Source organism: Mesoplodon mirus (assembly GCF_964341445.2).
Source record: "Mesoplodon mirus genome assembly, chromosome: 18".
In the NCBI taxonomy this organism is placed as follows: domain Eukaryota; kingdom Metazoa; phylum Chordata; class Mammalia; order Artiodactyla; family Ziphiidae; genus Mesoplodon; species Mesoplodon mirus.
Window position 1 is genome coordinate 22673703 of NC_138994.1, and position 16466 is coordinate 22690168.

Consider the following 16466-nt stretch of genomic DNA (forward strand, 5'->3'; position numbering starts at 1 on the left):
ACGGGATTTAATCAGCTGCTCTGTCTGGGAAGGAAACAGGACCACCGTGGATCATTCCAGACCTCGGTGATACACTGAAAATTTATTATCATCAAAGTTACAAATCAGGCACTCATTGTGTACTTTTAGGGCTGTGCCTGAGAAAATTATCCTATGCGCTACTATGTGTTTGGGCTATACCTGTACTCAACAGCCAAGACTTCTGTCATAACCATGTTCTGGGAAGCTGAGCCCATGTCCTAGATAACAAAGCTCTATCAGGGTCTGGGCGGGGGATAGATTTGGAGTTTGGGATTGACATGTACACACTGCTATATTTAAAACAGATAACCACCAAGGACCTGCTGTACAGCACAGGGAACTCTGCTCAATATTCTCTAATAACCTAAATGGGAAAATAATTTGAAAAAGAATAGATACATGTGTAACTGAACCACTTTGCTGTACACATGAAACTAACACAACATTGTTAATCAACTATGCTCCAATAGAAAATAAAAATTGAAAAAAAAAAAAAAGCTCTATCAGGGTCCACACACATTAGCCCTCTTTGAGTAGCTTAAGCTTCTGCATGCCTTGATTAGAATAATTTAATTTTAAACCATAAAGAAAACTATCAGGAACGGTAGTCAGACCCTCTCATTTTACAGATGAGGACGGTGAGACCGTCTGTGTGATTCCATCAGTGAATCAGGGGCACACAACTACTTGGAAGTAGAATCAAGAGAACTGTGTTTTGTCCAATCTCAGTTCCGTATTTCTGCTACACCACACTGCAAACAATGGTCGCTCCAAATCTGCTCTCTCAGACCAGCATCTCAGGCACCTGCCTCTTGTTCTCCAGGTCCACCCCATTCCAACTTCATGCCCCAAACACCCTGGTCCATGATGATTATCATACACTACCATGGTGATGCCCAGACTCCAAATGTCGGACTTCACGCTGTATCCCTTCTGGTTGAGCTCTGGGTTTATTCTCTCGGGCTGGAAAGGAGACAGAAAAAGACAGCTGAGATGACATTCTTGGCTCCATAAAGGCTCAGGGGTGAGAGTGTCACCAGCTGCCCAATGAGTTGCTGTGAGCTGTTAACATACCTCCCAGGCCAAGAGACTCACTAACTACAATAAATAACAACGTCTCCATGGGATTTTCCTCATTCTCCACACGTCTTTTCTTGGAGACAGTAATGGATCAAAGTCCCCTCTCAATTCAAAAGCAATTTAAATTCTGCCTTATGAAGAACATGATATACATTATAAAATTACTTTGTCAGCCTAGAAGTTTCCTTGTTTAAAAGACCAATGGTCCAGAACTCAGTAAAAAGAGTCAACAAGAGTCACTGGGCTACTGTCTGGTGTTAATAGACCTCAAAACTTTTAGCTAAACATGGACAGAAAGCTTTTGAATTCCAAGAGCAAGTTCATTTCCAAGTAGAATATTTACAGTTAGAAGTCCTTTAAGTTAAAGGGAGTCCCAGGGTCTCTGCTAATGACAATGAACCTTCATAGCTATGAGGTTCCTTCAGGACTCACTTAACTGACTTGTTTGGGGAATTTAAATTCTTCTGTTCTGTTCTCAACAAACAAGGCAACATTCCCCTGCAACACAGTGTGGAAAATTGTGTGGGCTCTATGTATTACCCACCTGCTTTTTCAAAGAATATACCTCTTTGCCTGATATTTTTAAAGAGTGATTTGTAGAAACATAGGCAATGTAATTCACTGCATATTTTTAAATTTTATTTTATTTTTCCAGCTTTATTGACATATAGTTGACATATAACATTGTGTAAGGTTTTTTGTTTTGTTGTATTTCTTTGGCCACACAAAACAGCATGTGGGACCTTAGTTCCCCAACCAGGGATCAAACCCGCACCCCATGCATTGGAAGTGTGGAGTCTTAACCACTGGACTGCCGGGGAAGTCCCCTTTACCTGATTTTTTTTTTTTTTTTAAAGAATACATATGAAGCAAGGGATTCAGTATTTCAGACAGGAAATAGTAAGAAAAAAGATGCAGACTGTTTCTTGCATCTTAGGCACATCTCTGTTTTCCCTCCCTGGCAGTCCCTTTCCTATCTCCTGGCCTGGTTTGAAGGCAGTTACATCCTCGATGCTACCCCCAGCTGCTGTACTTACGGCCATGTACGGTTTGCATCCTGCATCAATAGTTTTAGCGACGGAGTCAACAAGGTAGCCGCTGATTCCAAAATCGCACATCTTCACCTGGCCCAGGGTGTTGATGAGCACATTGGAAGGCTTGACATCTGAGAGCACGAACAGTCAGGAGCGCAGGGTGGTAGTAGCATCCCTCTACCACCAGGGGCCCTGGACCCTCCCTGCCTCCTTCCCCTTCACTTTCTTCTCAAGACCCAGTGCAGAAGTAACCGCCACCCCCGTGATACAACATTGTAAATCAACTCTACTTCAACATAAAATAAAGTTTTTTTAAAAAAATAAAGAAAAACATCAAAGCTGAGAAAAGGGGGGGGGAATCAACTTGATTTTCTTCCTTTTTAAAAATCATTTTCAAATGTTTTATTTCAATTTACAAAAGTAGAATTTACTAAGTTCATTTGGATTACGGAAAGCTTAGGAAGAAAGAGAAAGGACGTTCTTATATACATGGAAGATAGACCATAAAATGATTTCAACAGTATTCAAAATGAATAGTCACAAAAATGTTTTTCATGAGTTCATTCCGTCTAATGTCATTAATTCTTGTTCTGCTGGATCTTGGGTTAGTAGTCTGCTTTCTATTTCAGCAGTCCCCAACCCTTTTGGCACCAGGGACCGGTTTCGTGGAAGACAATTTTTCCACGAAAAATGGAAATGGGGGGGATGGCAGTGGGCGGGGTTGGTTCAGGCCGTAATGTGAGCGATGGGGAGCGATGGGGAGCGGTGGGGAGCGATGGGGAGGGATGGGGAGCGGTGGGGAGCGATGGGTAGCGATGGGGAGCAGTGGGGAGCGATGGGGAGCGGTGGGGAGTGAAGGGGAGCGGCAGATGAAGCTTCACTCGCTCGCCCGCCGCTCACCTCCTGCTGTAAGGCCCAGTTCCTAACGCGCCGTGGACCAGTACCAGTCCAAAGCCCAGGGGTTGGGGACCCCTGTTCTATTTCACGTTGTATCTTTCTTGTCAGACAGGGAATCCATCAATGGAAAAAACTGTCTCCTCTATCTAATTTCTCATCTTCGTTGCCCTCGTACATGCAGTGAGAACTTAAAAATTGATGATTGAATCAAACGGCTAGCTCCATGGGCCAATCATCTCTGTTATGTTAGATGAATAAGTTCTAGAGATCGGCCATTACAACATTGCCCCTGTAATGAACAATTCTATATTGTGCCCCTTAGAATTTGTTATGAGGGTAGAGCTCATGCTAAGTGTTCTTGTGACAGCAAAATAGTGTTTTAAAAGCCCGGTTCATAATGATCTGTTGTGCATTTAGTGGAATGAAAAGGCAGACTGTGACATAACGATACACCAAATACGATCAAAGCAACCAGTTTTGATGGATGCTTCTGCTGGAAGTGTGTCAGAGGTCACAAGGTGTTAACTCATCATAAACCCAGATATTCCAGACCAGGAGGCAGGTCACAGAATATACATGTGGATAAAGAGGTTTCATTCTACAGTTCTTAAATGAATCCTTCAGTCTCGAGAGAGATAACACACTCCCCAAATAGATGAACCATTGTTATGTCTCGATAATGGAATTAGAAATTACACTTAATTTTTTCCCTAGTGACACTTTTCACAAAGGGCATGTACTCAAAAGAAAAAAGTTATTCTAAAAACTTTAAAAACTATCCTTTATAATTTTTCCCTTAAACTAAACAGCAGATAAACAAATTTCATTTTATTATTTTTTATACTTTATAAACATTCTCTACTATGAATGAAACATTTTATAATTTTGAAATAAGCCTTTAAAAATCAGTTTCACATTTGTGGATAATCCACATTCTTCTTCCTATCTGAATTCCTTCCCACTTTCTTCTTTTCCTCTTCCTCCTTATCTTCCCCATTTTTAATGATAACAATGAATAACAATAATAATAACAATCATAACAGGAATACTGTTTGAAGCATCTTACATTACTTTCAGGCTCAGAGAGTGTAAGAATTATCAAATCACAATACCCTATTAGCGATCAATACTTTCCATAAATTTTTTCAGAGACCTGATTAAACATATCTCTTCCAAGAAGCTTTCCTTGACTATGGTTACCCAGTACTAATCATTTCCTTGTTTTGTATTCTACCTTTACTACTTCCATATGTGGTACATTCATATTTCTAATGTGTTTTTTTCCCCAGGTGTTTGTTATATATTTGTCTTATTTCCCTATCAAGAATCCCTATGTAGAATTTGAATAAGAATATATTTTCTTCTCAGATACCTGTCAGGGCATCTATTATAGTGCTGTATAAACATAGTGCTGTGTAAATGTTGGACAATGATTGCAAAAGGTATACGGATGGTTGAAGGCTTGGAAGAAAGATGGAAGAAAGAATGGATGGGTGGATGGATGGATGAAAAGATAACAGGAAGGGAGAAAAGGAAGGAGGGAGAAGCGGAGGAGCCATATCTTCCAAATTTTTCATCTTATCCTGACTCCTGCTGTCTGAAAGGGCTGTGCTTTATACCACTTTCATGTGCACAAGAATCACCTGGGAATCTTGTTAAAATGCAGATTCTAATTCAGTGGTCTTGGGACCCATGATTCTGCTTTTCTAACAAGCTCTCGGGTGACAGCCAACACTAGATGAATTTTTATCCTATTCTCTAAATTTCTCAATGGGTAATACCACAGCTCTGCTTGGTAACAGGCATTTTATATTTAAGTTTTAATATAAAGCCCACGTCTTCTGATGCCCTCAGACAAGTTAAAGAACAGCTACTTGTATATGATTTGCTATCCAGTTCCAAAGGAAACCCCCTCCATTCTCTTGCCTGACTCAATTCCATCCACTGGGTAGGAAAAAAAAAAAAAAAAACTCAGGTAAAAGAAATAAAATTGATAAAAGGAACAGCCAAGGCAGCTCCATGGATACTTACCTCGATGAATGACAGAGAGCTTACTGTGTAAATGTTCTAATGCTTTTACAATCTGCAAGAGAAACACAAGGTGGGTTTATTCCCCCCATCACTGGAAAGAAACTGAATGTTAAGCATATCCAGGTTTATCATCCCTGGCTTAAGGTCACAAGGAGAAGTATCTTCTCAGATAGTGGTGTTCCTATCCAGGAAAATACACAGGAAGTCATACAAATTGGATTCCTCACACCAGAGACGACTATACCCCATAGCAGAGAGGATATCTCACTCATACATTTTGATTTTCATTTGGCCTCCAGCATTTTTTTCTCTCCTCCCTCCTGGCCCTCAGGAACCATGAAGGGAGCAGCCCTTCATTTCATTTTCTCCTGCTTCCTCCTATGCCTATTGATCCTAAGAAAACATTTAAAACTCTACAAATCAAAATCAAAATCAACTAATATCAGGACAGAGACACCAGGAACATGGTCATAACAGATGAATGTACTGCTTAGAGGCACTTTAACTGAGAGTTTACCCAGCCAAGTCAGGAGTAGATTCTTTTACATAATGCCCAGAAAGTAAAGCGTTAGTTGATCCATCCACAGATGCACTCATGCATTCAACAGACAAGTACGGGATGGGAGCTATGGTCCAGGTAGTGTTTCCCCATACTGGGGGTACAGGGACACATAAGGCCCAGACTTCTCACATGCTCCTTGAAGTAGGGTTCCTGATGTACTCACAGAAACTGCTATTTTCCCTAAGATGTCCTCTGGAATTGTTTGGCCTTTATCAATCACTTGTTTGTAGAATTTATCTAGGGACGTGTCCATGAGCTCCATGCAGATCCAGACATCCCCCTAGAGGCCGGTCGGTTCAGAGGTGGTTAGAGAGGATGGAAAAGGGAAAAAAGGAGGAAACGGTTAACACCTGTCAGGAAGAACGGACCGTTTCTTGCTTGAGTTTTGGAGGAAATGTACTAATCCCTTCAAGCTCTCAAAGGGATTTATAAACAGGCAAGATTACCTCCAAAGAACAAACTAGCAGACAGCCAAGCCGACTTGCAGGTGATCACCCACTCCTTAATGAAAACTAGGATCTACACACTAATAGCCACGAGCAATAGAACTCAGAAGTCTAAGCCTTTACTGTCACTGCCCTCCAGGAGTTAAGTCCAGATACCTACTCCATGTCTGACCTCCCATGCTGACCGCTGGCGGTCGTTTATCAAAAGGCTGGTTTTAAGAGGGAGATGAAGCATCATAACCCACATCACCGTGAAGTGAAAAAGAGAGGCGGAGCAAAGAGGTAAATGTAAGCCCACGTGGTACACAAGGCTCCCTGAAGCATAGCAAGAGGCCCAAAGACCAGAGGAGTTCAGATTTTAAGGAATCTATCCAAATCAGTCTACAGACTCTCGATAGAGACAGTTCTGGCAAAATAGACAAACCAAAACAGAAAGGAGAAAGGGGGCCTCAGCATTTTAAAAGGGCTAAACGCATTTGAAAATATCGTGGTTTCAAGCCAACTTTGCACCAACATTTCACAAGCATGAAACTCTACAGAAGACACATCAAACAAGAAAGAGCACTGTGACTGTGTGTGGCATTTATGTGATCAGGGAAACTTCTTGTTTAGCCATCGCTCTCCTTGGAGTTTGAAGAGAAGCATCACCTACCTCGCGGAAGAGTGCGCCATAAAAGGTGACCGTAAAAGGACAGTCCACGGTCCTCATGGAAATGTCCAAATCCATCAGTAACCTTTTCTGCTCCTGGCTATTTACTGTGGCCCGGATCCGCTGAATGGGAATGCATGAAAAATGTATGGTTACTGCTCCGAGGATGAGTCTGGTGATAAGGCAGGGACCTTGAAGCATCCCATCCTGAGAATAGTACCAAAATCCACAGCACAACTTCCAGCAACAACCCTTCAAATATCTACCCTACAGGATTAGCTATTTGTAACGAATGAAAAGTAAGGAAGACGGTTATTCATTTGATTTCCCGAATAATCCCCAGTAAGGAGCAAACTGATAATATATTTTGGAGAGTGTGCAAATGTTTGGGAATGCATTTCCAAGTTACAAAAACAGTCTGATTTATTATGTGGGTTTAGTGCAAAGAGGTCAGAGTACTAATTGATTTGGGGCCGATGTGGGGTCCTATAAAAAAAGCCAAAAGCCCCTCTTTGTGAACAAGTAAGAATATTTGGACTGAACAGCAACTGTAAGAGAATTGATTCAGGAAAGGAAAGAGGAGGAATCAAACTGAAATGGAGAAACTGTTCATTCCTACCCCAGGGCTTCTGAGAGAAGAGAAACTTGTCACACCAGCAAATGTAGCCTTATGGAAACACGATTATGTCATTAAATGACAAGACGATATAATATCATGAGGCTTTCACATTTTTTGCCTATGTAGCAAAGAGCCTGCAGAAGAAGAAACTGAAAAATCTACAAGGTAAGGGAAAGATAACTCCATTCTCCAAAAAAAGAGGCATCCCAGTCATCTGACCACCCACATTCCTAACAATTCATCTAGAATTAATACATTGGTCATTCTCCAAGGTCCTTCCAACATCTACTCAAGAAATTTGCAATGATTCTAAATTTCTTTTTATAGCTCAAAAGCTATGCAAATTTGCTCAAGATGATTTTACCCTCCTTTTTCCCACAAACGGAGACAATTTCCTCCCTCAGTTGGTGTTTCCTGATTTTCAGGGACAATTCTTTAAAAGCAACAGAATAAGGGTTAAAAAGACACTTGGGAGACACAAAACCCAAATGCCATATGTGAGCTCTTGTTTGGATTCTGATTTGAAAAACCAGCAGGAGAAAAAACAGTAACAACTATTAGATGACATTGAAGAGCTGTTATTGATTCTTTGACGTGTGATGATGATGTGGTGGTTGCACAAAAAATTAAAAGGAGGGGTTGGATTTATCAGTTAAAAAACCTAGTTGATGCAACTCATGCCAAGGAAGCATTTTTCACATATTTGGAGGGAAATATTGTTCCCTTTGAATAAGCTTTGCTGTTTCACCCCACAGAGGATTGTTTTGCTTATATGAAAAGAGCTGGTTTGCAGTTGAGATGGACAAACACATAAATCAGGGATGGAAAACGTTTGGGGAAGGGGAACTCTACCTTCACCGCCATGATCTGCCCGCTGGGCACATGCCGCATCTTCTCCACCACCCCGTACGCCCCCCGGCCCAGCTCCACTATAGGCTCCAGGTCATCTGCCTTCACCTCAAAGTTCTGCAGGAGAGAAAAGCAAGAATACATAGGAAAAAGGGAAATAAACTGGACACAGGCTACCTTGTCCTCTCTCTGGTTTCTCCCAGCGTTCTAGGGGTTCTTTCTAGTCCAGAACCTTCTGGTCTAGAAGCTTTTCCAAGCAGCCACTGAAAGCAAGAAGTGCATGGGAGATGGGTAGACCCTACTGCACCCGCTCATCACGGGCAATACAGAGATCCAGCTCCGACTCAGCCTCCGCATTGCTCGGTGAAGACCAACTCTGCACCGTGGTTCTTTAGCCCTGCCCCTCGTTTGCTGACTGATGGCAGCTAGATCTGGGCCTGAACTTCGACGAATCTACCCCAAAGAGCATCAACTACTCGCCTCAAATACCTTCCCTCAGGACCACAACAGCCCGATTTCAGTTCGACATTCAAAACAGCAAGAGCTCCACAGACCACTTCCGTTTACATTCAGACTTTATTGACCCACAGCCCCTGACAGCATGTTACAGAAAATACAGTTTTTTCGTTGGCCACTTGGAAAGCATCCATGTAAAATGGTCACGATATTAACTGGCAGACATGATTTTTCTCACCTGATTTCCAATAGAAATGCAAGCTTTGGAGTCTAAATCTCGAGGTGGCCTAAGAAAGAGAAGGGGAGGGAAAAAAACATGAGACATTTCGTCACATATGACCTTCCCAAATCAGATGCGACTGGAGAGATCTTTCCTTAGGAATAAGGTGAAAGCTCGTGAGTAAAATAAAGCAGCATAAAGGGGTTAATAGTGTGGGAGTTGGAATAAAATACATTTGCATTTAAATCACTTAATCTCTGAACTTCCATTTCTTTTTTTAATTTATTTTAATTAATTTATTTTTGGCTGCGTTGGGTCTTTGTTGCTGTGTGAGGGCTTTCTCTAGTTGCGGTGAGTGGGGACTACTCTCCCTCACGGTGCGCGGGCTTCTCATTGCGGTGGCTACTCTTGTTGCAGAGCACGGGCTCTAGGCGCATGGGCTCAGTAGTTGTGGCTCGTGGGTTCTAGAGCCCACGGTCGTCAGTAGTTGTGGCTCGCGGGCTCTAGAGTGCACGGGCGTCAGTAGTTGTGGCTCGCAGGCTCAGCAGTTGTGGCTCGCAGGCTCTAGAGCGCAGGCTTAGTAGTTGTGGCGCTCGGGCTTAGTTGCTCCGCGGCATGTGGGATCTTCCTGGACCAGGGCTCGAACCCATGTCCCCTGCACTGGCAGGCGGATTCTTAACCACTGCACCACCAGGGAAGCTCCCGTTTCTTCTTTAATACAAAGATATTAGTACACTACCTCATGGAGTAGGAGTGGGTGTTAAATGAGATATTCTAAGTAACATGCTTAGCAGAATCCCTGGCATACAGTAAATATTCAGTAAATACGAGTCTCATATATATACTTATGTGGATAATTACACTACTCTAGTAAGCCCCTGTATAAGTAATTATATTCTTATAAGGAAGTAAAAGTACTAGACTCTTCTTTCATCCGAGAGCATCCATGTGCCCAATTATCCCACCACTTTTTCTACAACTGTTTTAACAAAAAGAAACAATAATATGGTTCTGTTAACTCACAAAATTCATAGATCACAGGAATTCCAAATCTATCTAATCCTGCCTTTAAGATGGAACAAAGGTCCAGACAGGTAAAGTGACTTGCCCAAGGTCACGACTAACCCAGGCCTCCTGATTTTCAGGTTAGAATCCTTTCTGTTCTACCAGGCTGGCATACCCAGTTGTGATATTTCTTCTATACATAGTGTACTCACTATCCAGGGGTCCTCTCAGCGGCTGAGGTTCGCTGCTTTTGCGTCTCCATTAGAGAAAATAGAGTCATCTCATGTGTATTTATTTCCCCTACTTCATTGCTACCTTGGCTGATAACAGTCCATGTACGAGAAAGATAGTTGGCTTTGGCTGTGCACCTAACTATAAGCCTAGAGAAGCCCTTTCTTCAAATAAATACGCCAAAAGCATACTGACAAAAGTAGTAAATGCCAAGAAACACAGAAAACATAACATACAACAAACAGAGCACACATGACAAACACAACGTAACAAACTTGTTGATACGATCAAACGAATAAAGCGATAGGAGGCTAAAGACGAAAGAGCCCTGGTGTTGCCTGAACAAAGGGCGACCAAAAAGGGTGGAAATGCAGGTGTCCCCAAGGGGACATTCCAGGTCAGAATTATACAGAAAAATACAAGGGAAGAAGCAAGGAAGAGAGAGAACAATCCTTGGCCAACGACAATTTTCCCCTTCCCTAATGTGTTATAATTCTACCCCTCCTGCTGAAACTGTAGGAACAGAAACACAGATACACACATGAATCTAAGGTTTTAATGGCAAGCCTTCTCTCACCTTAAAAATCTCTTTGAAATGTATAGAAAATCTAAAATAAAGTTTTTCTATAGTAACTTAAAACCAGGACTGAGAGGGAGGGATAAAGAGGAAAACACACACACACACACACACACACACACACACACACACACACACACGGCAGTGATGTTTTCATATATCTTGTGTTTCTGAGCAGGGGATGTTTCTTCAGAAACACTTTCCAGAGGCATTAAATTTCTGAAAATCTGATTTCTCACTCTTAAAACCTCCAAAGCTCTTTTTCTTTAGTTGTCACAATTTGTTTGTAGTAATTGCAATGGAACTTTGAAATAAAGACAAATATTATTTGAAACATGTGACTAATCGAAACAGTAAAAAATCCTTTGCAATTGTTCGGACGCTTCCTTTTAAAAAGAATGAAGTAACAGAAAAGGTGGCTCGTTATTCGGGGCTACGTGCACGTGCTTGCCATCCAGCGCGAGTGCTGGGTGAGACCTCCTCCAGGGCTGACATTCCAGTATTCATACCAGGGCTCTGCAAATTACAGTCCACGACCCAGCTGTGGGTGAATTCTACACATTTAAAGGGTTGGAAAAAACAAACGACAAAGCATCTTCGGCAGAGGCCATGATGGCCTGGGTAGCCCCAAATATTTACTATCTGGTCTTTTGCACAAAAAGTTTGCTGACTCCAGCGTTATTCTAATCTTGCATGACAACTTTACCTAACAGGAGAGTTTCACGCCATTTTCCAGAAAGAGAAAAACGAAACCCAGAAAAAAACAGTGATATGCTGAACAGACAGTCCTCAACAGACCTGAAAATAAAACTCATGTCCCCCAAGTCTCGGCCTTGACCTAAGGAGAAGGGGATAGAGGCTGAAAACTGGTCTAAGTGCTTTACCCGCTTCTTCTATCATTAAAACACACACACACACACACACACACACCCCTACCTATAAGTGTCATTGTTCCCATATTCCAGATGAAAACCTGTTTGGTGTCGACTTGAGCTAACTTGCTTCCAAATGGTGAAGCTATGATTCAATCCAAGTCTGACTGAATCACAGAAAACTTCCCCCACACCCAGGCCCCCTCTAATGAAAATGACCACCCACCCGCCATGAGGCCTACAGGCTCAGCAAGTCTGCCAAAAGCATCAAATGATGGACCGAAATGGACAGCTTGTATTGGGTTAGTTGACACTGTATCCTGTCCAGGGCTGGGCATATCTGTTTGCCTGGGGCACCAAGTCTGTGAAGGAGGTTTAAACTGTGGGTGGACATTCTCTGCTGCTTATTCACTATTTCAGTGTTCTGGGGAAAGAACCAAACTTACTAGGAAACTCCTAACCCTGGAAGGCCAAAGGTATTCCAAAGGTCACCTGCTATTACTTTTTTATATAAATAACCAGCTTCGGTTTATTAAAATAATTATCTATTAATAATTCTACATGAGTAATGAGTTTACTGGTTACTATTATAATTATTATTCACCTATAATAATGTTTATTAATAACAATATGCACTTATTACCTAATGATAATATTTGTTAAGCATCTACTTGGTCCAGAGACCATGTGAGACCCTTTACATCAGATATCTTCTTTAATTTTCACAACTCTTAGAGGTGTTAGCTCTATTTTAATGTGAAGAATTGACATTGAAACAGACTAAATAATTTAAGAGATATCATCAAAGAGATGGTGACACTGGAACACAGAGCGACGCCATGAAGTCTTCTCAGCTGCAGAAGTAAAAAATCCTGCCTCTCATGGATAGCCATGGGCTATTTGGCTATAGTCACGAGCAGTCTAACGTGTGGCTAAGAGCACATGCTTGAGGGTCAAAGAACCCTCAGTTTGTATGCCACCTCTTGCACTTATTAAGTGAAATAATAATGATAATAACAACAACACTTAGAGCGACATTCATTGAGAACTTACATTGGAAAATGCACTAAACTTGACACTTAATATGGACTGTGACATCTAATCCCCATAGCAACCCCATCAGTGTTTGTTCCCGTTTTTCACAAGGGGAAACTAAGGCTTAGAAGGGTTAGGTAGCTTGCCTAAGATATCCAACTGGGGAAGTTCAGATCTCAGATGTGAACCCAGGCATTCCAGCACCAGAACCTGGGCTCTTGGAGCTCAACTGCTTTGAGCAGGGCCCCTGACCCTTGTATAGGTCTGTCTTCTCACTTATGAAGTGAGAGGAGTAACAACTGCCTCTGAGTTTCTTGTGAGGATTAAGTGAAAGAATACTGACTAGCATGGAATCGATTTAGAATTAGTTGCTGCCAATCAAGTGAGGGAACAGCCCAGAAACCTGAGTCAAAGACACATTGGCATCAGTGACTCAAAGAAAAAACTCAAGTGAAGAGACCACACACGCAGTCCTAAGAAGAATGGGGCTCTGTCCCGGTCTATTTATTTGTGTGTACTCCAGCAGAAGGTGGCAGGGTACATATAAATGGCAAGAGTCACCAAGCCAACCTCACAAAATTGCCAAGAAAAACTCACAATGAGGAAGCTTCTTCTTTAGGAGTACATATTTCAGCCTCAGTCTTAAACTAACAATAACAACAGCAGCAGTAATCCTGTCCATGAGCTAACGTGGGACAGTCTACAGTCATGAAGGGACCGTGGCTTTCAGGATGAAATAGAAACGTACATTCAAGGCTTATTCTACCACATGAGGGAAAGATAACAAAGAAACTACTTTTACCTTTGCATAGGTTGTTATTCACTGTTTTATACCAAGCAAGGATTTATGGTGGTTTTCAAAAATTCATTAAAAAAACCCAGAAAATTAATATAAATTAGATGGTGAAGACTATCAAATTTTAAAGGGAAGGAATAAAAGAGCGCTGGAAAGTGGATATGAGAATATATCCCGAAGGAAATGATAAAGAGCAGAAAAATATCAATACACCATTCAGATGGCTACAACAAAAAATAGTGGCATCACCAAATCTTGGACAGGATGTAGAGAAACTGAATCACTTATACATTGCTGGTGAAAATGCAAAGGAATATAGCCACTCTGGAAAACAGTTGGGCAATCTCTTAAAAACTAAACACGCACTGCCACCAGCAATTCCACCAATGGGTATTTTCCTCCCAGAGAAATGAATGTTTATGTTCACACAAACACCTGTACATGATTGTTCATAGCCTTACTTATAACAGCCAAAAACTAGAATCAGCCCAGATGTCTTCAATAGGTGAGTGTTTAAACTCTGCTGTCTGCATGCACACTTACAGTGTACATGCATAACTCAGCAAGATATACTACTCAGCGATTAAAAGGAGCAATGTATATATACAACATGGATCAATCTTCAGGAAATTATGCTGGAGTGATGAAAGCCAATCCCAAAAGGTTACACACTATAATCCCACTTATATAATAATATTTTTTAATGAGAAAAATTAATAGACAACAGATTAGTGGTTGCCAGGGGTGAGAAACAGTACTGGGAGAGGTGAGGAGGGAAGGCAGTCGTGATTATAGAAGGGCAACATGAGGGATCCTATTGGTTTCAGAACCATTCAGTTTCTTGACTGTAGTGGTGAATGCATGAACCTACACAGGTGACAAAAATGGTACAGAAATTTAAGATCACACATACTAGTGAATATAAGTAAAACTGGAAAACCTGAATAAGATGGGTACATTGTATCACTGTCAATATAAATTGAGCTTACAATACTATAGTTTCACAAAATGTTACCACTGGGCAGAGAATATAAAGTTTCTCTATATTGTTTCTTACAACTGAATGTGACTGTACAATTATCTCAATAAAATTGTCAATTTGAAAAGTCAAAGAAAAAAAAGATCAGAAATCAATAAAATTGAAAGCAGGGAAATAAAACAAAGTTGGCTCTTTTAAAAATTCAATAAAAATTGATAAACCCCTAGCAAGACCAACACAGATAAAAAGAAAGAAGACACAAATTATCAATATCAGCAAAAAAGGGGGATATCTCAATATATCCTGCAGCCATTAAAAGAATAATCAGGAAATACTATGAGCAACTTTACTTTCATAAATTCAACAACTTAGAAGAAATTCCTTGAAAACTGCAAACTACCAAAACTTAGCCACAATGAAATAGATTATCTGAATTGCCCTATAACTATTAAAGAAAATGAATTGGTAATTTAAAAGCTCCAGAAAAAGGAATATATAAGCCCACTTTGTTTCCCTGGGGAATTTTAGCAAACATTAAAAAAAAAAGAATTGCATATATCGAATCATTATTTTGTACACCTGAAACTAATATTATATGTCAGTTATAGCTCAAAAACATTTTTTTAAGAATTACCGCCTATCTTATACAATGTCTACCAGAAAACAGAAGGTACTCTTGCCAACTCATTTTATAAGGTCAGTATTACCTTAAATACCAAAACCAGTACATAGTAGCTCAGAAACACACACACACACACACACACACATACACACTACAGGTCAACATCTCTCATGAATTTAAGACACAAAAATCTTCACAAAAATATTCACATTTTAGAAGATTAAATCCAACAATGTATAAAAAAATGTAGTATACCACAACCACGTGGGATTTTTTGGGGGTATGCAAGGCTAGTTCGATATTTTAAAAATCCATCAGTGTAACCCATATCAACGGGACAAAGGAGAAAACCCCAAGATGACATCAATTGATGCACACAAAAAAAATCAACAAAATTCAACACACATTCATGATAAAAATGTTGAGTACACTTCGACCAGAGAGGAATTTTTTCAACCTCATAAACAACATCTGTGAGGACTTAACATCATGCTTAATGGTGAAAGATTGAATGCTTTCCCTCTAAGATGGGAGACAAAGCAAAGTAGCCTGCTCTCACCAATCTTATTTAACATAGTACTGAATATCCTTGCCACTAAAATAAGGTAAGGAAATAAAGCTTAAAAAAATAAAAAAACAGGAAAGGAAGAAATAAAACTGTCTTTTTTTGCAGAAGGTATGGCTGTCTACACAGGAAACTCTAAGTAATCTACTAAAAAAGCTCCTAGAACTAATAATTGAGTTTTATAAGGTCACAGGGTATGCAATCAACTCAAAAACCAATTGCATTTCTAAATACTGACAATAAACAAATGCAAATAAAAATCAAAAGTGGAATACAATTTTTATTGCTTCAAAAAAAGGAAACACTTAGGTATAAATCCTAACAAAACCTGATGGAAAGAATCTGTATGATGAAAACTATAAAATACTGTTGGACGAAATCAAAGAAAATCTAAGTGCTTGGCGAAATCTACCACATTCATGGACTGGAAGACTGAGTGCAGTAAAGATGTCAATGCTCGCTCAACTGATCTATAGGTTAAACACAATTCCTACCAAAAATCTGAGAAAGTTTATTTGTAGACATAGACAAGCTTATTCTAAAACTAATATGGAAAGAAGAAAGCCCTAGAGTAACCAAAATAGTTTTAAAAAAGAAAAACAAAGTGCGAAGAATCACTTTTCCCAATGTGAAGGCTTACTATATAGCTGCAGGAATCAAGACAGTATGACAGACTGGCAGAGCAACAGACTCAGAGACCAATGGAGCAGAATAGAGAACCCAGAAATAGATCCACACAAATACGCCCAATTAATATCTGACAAAGGTGCAAAAGCAATTCAGTGGAGCAGGGATAGTCTTTTCAGCAGATGGTGTTGGAGCAACCAGAAATCCATTGGCAAAAAAAAAAAATAAAGCCCAACCTAAACTTCACATCTTGTACAAAAATTAAACTCAAAATGTAACATAGCCTTAAATCT

General features: G+C 40.4%; 1 protein-coding gene across 2 annotated transcripts in view; it reads right to left on the reverse strand.

Moving 5' to 3' along the window:
* The window catches only part of MAP2K6 (mitogen-activated protein kinase kinase 6), a 126809-nt gene that overhangs the window by 26738 nt on the left and 83605 nt on the right, over positions 1 to 16466 (reverse strand). For both annotated transcript variants that reach the window (XM_082603664.1, XM_082603663.1), the window contains exons 3-9: positions 8883 to 8931; positions 8192 to 8305; positions 6724 to 6843; positions 5789 to 5905; positions 5064 to 5115; positions 2139 to 2266; positions 907 to 984 (exon numbers count right to left, since the gene is read on the reverse strand). In XM_082603664.1, the coding sequence (XP_082459790.1) occupies positions 907 to 984; positions 2139 to 2266; positions 5064 to 5115; positions 5789 to 5905; positions 6724 to 6843; positions 8192 to 8305; positions 8883 to 8931 (658 nt within the window). The remainder of the gene's footprint in view (positions 1 to 906; positions 985 to 2138; positions 2267 to 5063; positions 5116 to 5788; positions 5906 to 6723; positions 6844 to 8191; positions 8306 to 8882; positions 8932 to 16466) is intronic.